Source organism: Aquarana catesbeiana, linkage group LG09 (assembly GCF_042186555.1).
Source record: "Aquarana catesbeiana isolate 2022-GZ linkage group LG09, ASM4218655v1, whole genome shotgun sequence".
Lineage (NCBI taxonomy): Eukaryota > Metazoa > Chordata > Amphibia > Anura > Ranidae > Aquarana > Aquarana catesbeiana.
Window position 1 is genome coordinate 320,207,711 of NC_133332.1, and position 9,034 is coordinate 320,216,744.

General features: G+C 45.3%; 1 protein-coding gene across 1 annotated transcript; it reads left to right on the forward strand.

Annotated features, from left to right (window-relative positions):
- Positions 1-67: 67 nt before the first annotated feature.
- On the forward strand, positions 68-7,860 carry LOC141108820 (START domain-containing protein 10-like; the record flags this gene model as incomplete). The annotated part of the gene is given in 3 exon segments (XM_073600777.1): positions 68-185; positions 792-844; positions 5,072-7,860. Coding segments are annotated over 3 exon segments (414 nt in total), but the record flags the coding sequence as incomplete, so codon positions are not given.
- Positions 7,861-9,034: the final 1,174 nt, after the last annotated feature.

The window sequence follows — 9,034 nt, forward strand, 5'->3', positions numbered from 1 at the left end:
CTTTGCTGAGGATTTAGTGTTTGGGGTCTTCTGGTCTTGATTGGGATTTCTGTGTCTCCGTCTGCAGATGTATCCCCCTCGGAAGGACATGGTCCGGGCCGTCTCCTATATGGCGGGATACCTAGTAAAGTCCAATGGCCCCACAAGCTCTACACTCACCTACCTGGCACAGGTGGACCCCAGAGGTAAGTGCACGAGGAGGAATAAACACTGAAATACTTACCGGTCTGAATAGAAGGGTCTCGAGGGAAATGCATCTGATTGGTTCTTTTATTTGGAAAATCTTAGTGTTCTTAGCTAAACCTACAATGCTGGACAACAGGCTGAGGACCTCTAGTGGCTGAGATAAAGTACTGCGGGGGGAAATCTCTGCACTGAAGGAGAACGTTGCTGCAAACTCTGGTTTTTGTTATTTTATCTTTCAAAGGGATATTTATTTTTCTCTTGTTGTTTTTGGCCGGAGTTCTGCATTAAAGTGACTTATGAGCCGGTGGAACATTACACAGCGTGCGGCGGGGGTAGCCGGGACATCTGTATACTAACGCACACGCTCCTGGATTGGTCAATATATTGCCTTTTTAATTTATTTTTTTTACAGGCGTGCATTGCGTGATAGTCACGCTGTGGTGACGGGGTCGCTTTTTAGCATGGTGGGCGACCTCAGTAACCAATAGTAAGGTGGGGGAGGGAAGCAATTTATTTTCAAAATGCCAGGAAAAAAAATGTAAATTAAATGTAAAGTTAAGTTGATGGAGGCGTGTCCTAACATTGACAAAATCGTGTCTTTTCAGGTTCATTACCAAAGTGGGTGGTTAATAAATCTTCCCAATATTTGGCACCAAAGGTAAGACTCCGCCTCCAATGTAATTCTCCCTTCTCCTCTACTCAAGGCCATTAATATGGTGTCCCCTTCCCCCATGGCCATTAGTATGTAGTTGCCTCCCCTCCTCCCATGGCTTGTAATTTGGACTTGCACCCCCTCTTGCCATAGGTATTAATATGTACTTTCACCCCCTCCTTCCATGGCTAGTAATATGGACTTGCACCCCCTCCTTCCATGGCTAGTAATATGGACTTGCACCCCTCCTTCCATGGCTAGTAATATGGACTTGCACCCCCTCCTTCCATGGCTAGTAATATGGACCTGCACCCCCTCCTTCCATGGCTAGTAATATGGACCTGCATCACCCCCTTCTTCCATGGCTAGTAATATGGACCTGCATCACCCCCTTCTTCCATGGCTAGTAATATGGACCTGCCATGGAAGTCACGAGGTGTGACGAAACCGGTAGGAGGAGTTTGGCTGACTGATGCACAAGGAACTAGGAATGCTGTGGAGAAAATAGGACAGGGGAAACGCCGTACACCGGGACTGCAGACCGGAATACAGGTGACCATTTCACCCTTTCACACCAGCACAGCTCAATCGGTATTTAAATATATTTAATCATATGAGGTGATCTTTGAAAATACCAGACGGAAGTTGTGGCTTTATTGATCAGCATTCCTACCAGGAGGTGGAGTGAATATGGGATCTGTATTTACCACTAACCAACCACTATATGGATGATGACCATCTAAGCTGTTACCATTCACTACAGGCTTGTTCATAAAGCCCTTAAGGTGAGGACATACCTGAAGGGGGAGAGTGCACATTCCTCGAATACACCATTTGTTTGACCTTTTTTTCTTTAATACATTTATGGACTTCCATAGGTATAGTAATATGGACCTGCACCACCTCCTTCCATGGCTAGTAATATGGACTTGCACCCTCTCCTTCCATGGCTAGTAATATGGACCTGCATCCCCTCCTTCCATGGCTAGTAATATGGACCTGCACCACCTCCTTCCATGGCTAGTAATATGGACCTGCACCCTCTCCTTCCATGGCTAGTAAAATGGATTTGCACCCCCTCCTTCCATGGCTAGTAATATGTACTTGCACCCCCTTCTTCCATGACTAGTAATATATACTTGCACCCCCTCCTTCCATGGCTAGTAATATGGACCTGCACCCCCTTTTCCGTGGCTAGTAATATGGACTTGCACCCTCTCCTTCCATGGCTAGTAATATGGATTTGCACCCTCTCCTTCCACGGCTAGTAATATGGATTTGCCCCCCCCTCCTTCCATGGCTAGTAATATGGACTTGCACCCCCTTTTTCCATGGCTAGTAATATGGACTTGCACCCTCTCCTTCCATGGCTAGTAATATGGACTTGCACCCTCTCCTTCCATGGCTAGTAATATGGACTTGCACCCTCTCCTTCCATGGCTAGTAATATGGACTTGCACCCTCTCCTTCCATGGCTAGTAATATGGACCTGCATCCCCTCCTTCCATGGCTAGTAATATGGACTTGTACCCTCTCCTTCCATGGCTAGTAATATGGACTTGTACCCTCTCCTTCCATGGCTAGTAATATGGACTTGCACCCTCTCCTTCCATGGCTATTAATATGAATTTGCACCCTCTCCTTCCATGGCTAGTAATATGGACCTGCACCCCCTTTTCCGTGGCTAGTAATATGGACTTGCACCCTCTCCTTCCATGGCTAGTAATATGGATTTGCACCCTCTCCTTCCATGGCTAGTAATATGGACTTGCACCCCCTTCTTCCATGGCTAGTAATATGGACTTGCACCCCCTTCTTCCATGGCTAGTAGTATGGACTTGCACCCCCTTTTTCCATGGCTAGTAATATGGACTTGCACCCCCTCCTTCCATGGCTAGTAATATGGACTTGCACCCTCTCCTTCCATGGCTAGTAATATGGACTTGCACCCTCTCCTTCCATGGCTAGTAATATGGACTTGCACCCTCTCCTTCCATGGCTAGTAATATGGACTTGCACCCTCTCCTTCCATGGCTAGTAATATGGACTTGCACTCCCTCCTTCAATGGCTATTAATATGGAGTTGCTCACTTTGTGGTTATAAGCTCCTCCAATGTTCTGGCTTTCAACAAGATTTTGGAATGTGTCTGTGGGAATTTGTGCCCATTTGTGAAGTCAGGTACTGATGTCAGATGAGAAGACCTAGCTCACATGTCATGTCCCCAATGATCTGGTTTACATATGGTGTTTGGTAGGGTTGAGGGCCGGGTTTTGTTCAGGACACTGGAGTTCCTCTAACCATATGAGCTTGTTGAACATCCCATTCCAAAACCCCAGCCATTATTATGGAGTTGCCCCTCTTTGTGACTAAAACATCCTGCAGTCTTCTGGAAAGACTTTTCAGAAAGGACAAGATTTTGGAGGGTGTCTGTGGTTGGATGAGAAGACCTGGCTCAACACGGGCGTTCCAATCCATCCCAAAAGTGTTCTGTATATTCAGTATAGGGTTGAGGGCAGGTACTGATGTTGGGTAAGAAGACCTTATACCAAAGGTCTTCCAAAAGTAGAGTTGAGGTCAGGGTTCTGTGCAGGACACTGGAGTTCCTCCACACCAAACTGGTCACACCATGTCTTTATGGAACTTTTCTCTTTCAGTAAGATTTCCCACAAGATTTTGGAGGGTATCTGTGGGAATTTGTGAGGTCAGATACTGATGTTGAATGAAAAGACCTGGCTCACGCATTAAGTCCCACATTGGGCGCAAAAAAAAGACATTGCTCACCATCGGCAGTCCAATCCATTCCAAAGGTGTTCAGTAGGGTTGAGGTCAGGGCTCTGTAGACACAAGTTCATCCATGATCTCAAACCTACTGAACACCGTCTGATCCCAAAAGGGTTCAGTAGGGTTGAGGTCAGGTATCGATGTTGGAAGTGAAGACCCAATTCCAAAGGTCTTTCAAAAGTGGGGTTGAGGTCAGTGTTCTGTGCAGGACACAAGTTCCTCCACACCAAACTGGTCAACCCATGTCTTTATGGAGCTGGCACCACTCTTTTGGTAAGACTTCCCACAAGATTTTGGAGGGTCTCTGTGGGAATTTGTGAGGTCAGGTATCGATGTTGGAAGTGAAGACCCGATTCCAAAGGTCTTTCAAAAGTGGGGTTGAGGCCAGTGCTCTGTGCAGGACACTCAAGTTCCTCCACACCAAACTGGTCACCCCCATGTCTTTATGGAGATGGCTTTGTACACAGGAGGGCACAGTCATGCTGGAACAGAAAAGGGTCTTCACCAAACTGTTACCACAAGGTTGGAAGAGCACAATTGTCTACATTGTGTTTGTATGATGTAATATTAACAGTACCCTTCACTGGCTACACCTAAACTCCATCATTTTGGAGGTGGTCCATAAACTTTAGTCGTATACTGTTTTGGACAATGAGTAGTCTGGTAAGCTTCTATTTAGATGCTTGGGAGGAAAAGCAGCTCATTTCCCATGGAATTGTCTTCCCCATTGTACATGCTCTTTCCTCCTTGACTTGCTGTGTCTAGAAGATTCCAGGATGAGGTCCCCAACCACAAGGTTGGAAGAACACAATTGTTTAAAATGTCTTTGTATGATGTAGTATGAACAAGTTCCCCTCAGGTACTGATGTTGGATGAAAAGACCTGGCTCGCAACTGGTGTCCCAATCCATCCCAAAGGTGTTCAGTAGGGTTGAGGTCAGGGCTCTGTGCAGGACACTGGAGTTCCTCCATGATCTCAAACCTACTGAACACCTTTGGCATGAGAAGACCTCATCCCAAAGGTGTTCTGTAGGATTAATGGCAGGTACTGATGTTGGATAAGAACATCTTATACCAAAGGTCTTCCAAAAGTAGGGTTGAAGTCAGGGCTCTGTGCAGGACACTGGAGTTCCTTCACACCTAACTGGTCACATCGAGTCTTTATGGAGCTGGCTTTGTACATGGGAAGGGGGGGGGTGGAAGAACACAATTATCTACAATGAATGTCTTTGTATGATGGAGTATTACCAGGACCTCTTTCACTGGAGACACCTGAACGTCATCACTAGGAGGGGGGGGGGGGGTCCATGTACCTTTGGACTTATAGTAGGTGTGATGGATAAGGGGGCTACAATTTCTTGTCTTTTCTGAGATTATGAAGGTGTGAGATTCAATAGAACTGTAGTCACCCCTTTAGTATGACCTTGCTGACCTCTTTCTTCTATAATCCAGATTCTGCGGAAGCTGCACAAGGCTTGCCTCCAGTACCCGTCGTGGAAGAAGAAGAACAAGCCTGAGTTTAAGCCGTGGCTAAATCCAGAACAGAACACACTGCCTCGTATATCCCTTAATGAGCTCTCCATGCAACGAGCGGAGTCCCTGGAGCACGTGGATGAGAGTCAGCTGTGCGAGGTGGCCGAGGACAAAGGTGACAACAGTGAGGAGGAGGAGGAGAAGAAGACGTCCCGGAGATGAACATCTTCAAATCTTGGCCAGATGGGGGAGCCCACAGGGAAGAGGCTGCACTTTATGGGCCAAAACATACTTTAGTAATCGGGTGTGTTGCGGTAAACGTGTGTTAATGCGGCGTTGTGATGCCGTTCAGTTTGGTGCCGCAACGCAGAAAAGGCAAACTTCTGTTATCCAGATGCAGCACAACGTAAAGGGAATGCAATGCCGGGGGTTGTGTTGGGGAGAAGTGCTGCATGCTCCTGGCAATAAGCAACCCCTGACGCAACGAGCAATAAAGGTGACGCAACGAGCATTGACGCGTGACGCAACGAGCATTAACCCAACGCACAGAAACAGGGAAGTGTGAGACCCAAATCTAAATGATTTTTTTATCATAAATATTTCTATAAATAATTATCTTGCTATAAATATTATTTGTAACAATGGCCGCAATTAAAGCGGCACAAGCTGCATTCAGGGCTTTACTGCAACTACAGTGTATACAGCGATTCATTACTACGGGGCGTGGTGTATCCTGGCACTGGAACACGCCCCCCCAAATTACACTGTGTGCCCGAGGCCTTGGGCTCGGTTCGCACTGCTGCGACCTGAAAGTGGCGTGACTTTTATGGTGCGCCTTTGCCAGGCGACTTGAGTACTACTTTGGTGCGACTTTAGAAGCGACTTTTGGGAAATCCTTAATCTTCCTTTTTTAATGTTGGTTCCAAATCGCATCATTATAGCTTTGGAGGCGACTTCCATTAAAGTCTATGGGCACGGGTCGCATAGAAGTCGCCTTGAAGTAGTACAGGAACCTTTTGGAAAGTCGCAGCGACTTCAGTAGTGCTAATAAGATGACTCTTGTTGACTAACATGGGGTTTTTACATGTCATGTGACTTTGGGGGGATCTCACAAGTCAGATCCCAAGTCGCAGCAATGCGAACCAAGACTTGGGCTGAACTCACCCCTGAGCGTTTCGTCATTCCAAATCACGTCAATATAGATAAGGATTTGGCTTGGAGGCGACATCCATTAAAGTCTGTGGGCACAAGTCGGATAGAAGTCGCCTTGAAGTAATACCCTTTTGGAAAGTCGCAGCGACTTCAGTAGTGCTAATAAGACGGCTCTCATTAACTAACATGGGGTTTTTTTTTTACATGTCATGCGACTTTGAGGTTTCCCAAGTCGCAGCAGTGTGACCCGAGACTTGGGCTGCATTCACACCTGGGAGTTTTGAATCGCGAATTTGAAACTCCATGGGGTGAATGCATAAGGCTCGGTTCACACGGCTGCGACTTGGGATCCGACTTGTGAGACCCACCAAGTCGCATGACGTGAAATCCTATGCTAATCAATGAGAGTTCTCTTAATGGCACTACTGAAGTCGCTGCAATTTATTTTTTTTTTACAAAGGGTTCCTGTACTACTTCAAGGCGATTTCTATCCGACTTGTGCCCATAGACTTTAAATGGAAGTCACCTCCAAGCCGGATCCTCATCTATATTGATGTGATTTGGAATGACGAAATGCACATTTCAGAAGCCATTCATTTGAATGACACAAAAAAACAACGCTATGCGGTTCTGCCGCGATTGTCGCGCTGCAAATCATCCCAAAAAAAAAAAAGCTCCTGAAATTTTTGGGCGCGACAAGCGCCACGTGATGCGGTTTGCAACGCGATTTATTGCGTGACAATCGTGGCATAACTGCACAGTGTTGTGTCTTTTTTTTTTTTTTTGGTGCCATTCAAATGAATAGGATCTGAAATCTGCGTTTTATGTGATTTGTCATTCACATCTGGCGCTTTGAAATTGCGGACAGAATTGCGGCAAATATGCCTGCGATTCAAAACGCCGAGGTGTCCACAAAACGAACGTCTTTTACTGAGATCCGAGGATTTCCTCCTTCCTGTAACCGGTGCTATAAATAGATCTTTAATTTTAGATTTTTGTCTTTTTTTTTTTTTTTTTAATGTATTATTTTATTATCTCAGAGGAAAAAAAAGTAACATTTTAGGATCTGGCTATCGCTACATTTTATCCACCATTGACAATAGACGCTACTGACATTTTCTCAGCATTTTTCGTACAGAATATGAAGGATTTATTTGGTTTCAGATCTGTCTGGGACAGGGAGGGGGTGGGGGAGGGGAGGCTGACCTGGCGCAATGGTTTAGTGTAGGGATGAAGGCGCCTTCCTTCTGTTACAAAGTATCTAAATCTGCTAGTCCATCTAACACTCCCCCCCCCCCCAGACTGACAATGCTGCTGTCCAAAGGTGCCCCCTGTGCTCCTTCCTCCAGAGGGGGGGGAGGGGCGCTCTAATACAGGGAGTGTGCTACTGGCCAGATCACCAGGTGAAAACAGAGGGGAGAAAAAAACACAAAAAAAAACGAATGCAGCCGCCACATCTAATGACTGGTAAGCTGCAATATATGACGATTTTGGGTTTGAGTTTAATACCACTTTGTAATTTGTATTCCAGAGGGGATTGGGGGGGGGATTTGCCATGGTCTGTGAAGAGCAATGCTCCAGGCCCCCCCCCCCCCCCCCCAAAAATAAAATACAAATTTAGTAATATGACAGGTTGGTTGTTGCAAAATGAAAGTTTTGGGGATATTTTACCTTTTTATCTGTTTAAGATCAATAATAGAAACTTTGTATGAATGAAGATATTTTGTGAAGACGAATTTACTGATATTTATAGGTCTCAATATTTTAATTCTGGAATATTTGCCAAATTTTTACTAATAATTTGTTATCCTAGAAATGTGCTTCTCAATAAATACTAAACTCGGTATAAAGTCTGATTTATTGTTTACCTGGAGACCAGCCGCTTTATATAATAAATATAAATATATATCTCTCTATCTATCTAATTCTCTCTCTGTGTGTAGATAGATAGATAGATAGAGAAATATATATATATATATTTCTCTAATTTCTCTATCGTAAGTACACCCCTCAGTGACATTTGTGTAAATCTTTTCTTCTATCTTTTCATGTGACAACACTGAAGAAATGACACTTGTCTACAATGTAAAGTAGTGAGTGTACAGCTTGTATAACAGTGTAAATTTACTGTCCCCTCAAAATAACTCAACACACAGCCATTAATGTCTAAACCGCTGGCAACAAAAGTCAGTACACCCCTAAGTGAAAATCTCCAAATTGGACCCAATGAGCCATTTTCCCTCCCCGGTGTCATGTGACTCGTTAGTGTTACAAGGTCTCAGGTGTGAATGGGGAGCAGGTGTGTTAAATTTGGTGTTATCGCTCTCACTCTCTCATACTGGTCACTGGAAGTACAACATGGCACCTCATGGCAAAGAACGCTCTGAGGATCTGAAAAAAAGAATAGTTGCTCTACATAAAGATGGCCTAGGCTATAAGAAGATTGTCAAGACCCTGAAACTGAGCTGCAGCACGGTGGCCAAGACCATACAGCGGTATAACAGGACAGGTTCCACTCAGAACAGGCCTCACCATGGTCCACCAAAGAAGTTGAGGTCACGTGATCAGCGTCATATTCAGAGGTTGTCTTTGGGAAATAGACATATGAGTGCTGCCAGCATTGCTGCAGAGGTTGTAGGGGTGGGGGGTCAGCCTGTCAGTGCTCAGACCATACGCCGCACACTGCATCAAATTGGTCTGCATGGCTGTCATCCCAGAAGGAAGCCTCTTCTAAAGATGATGCACAAGAAATTCCACAAACAGTTTGCTGAAGACAAGCAGACTAAGGAC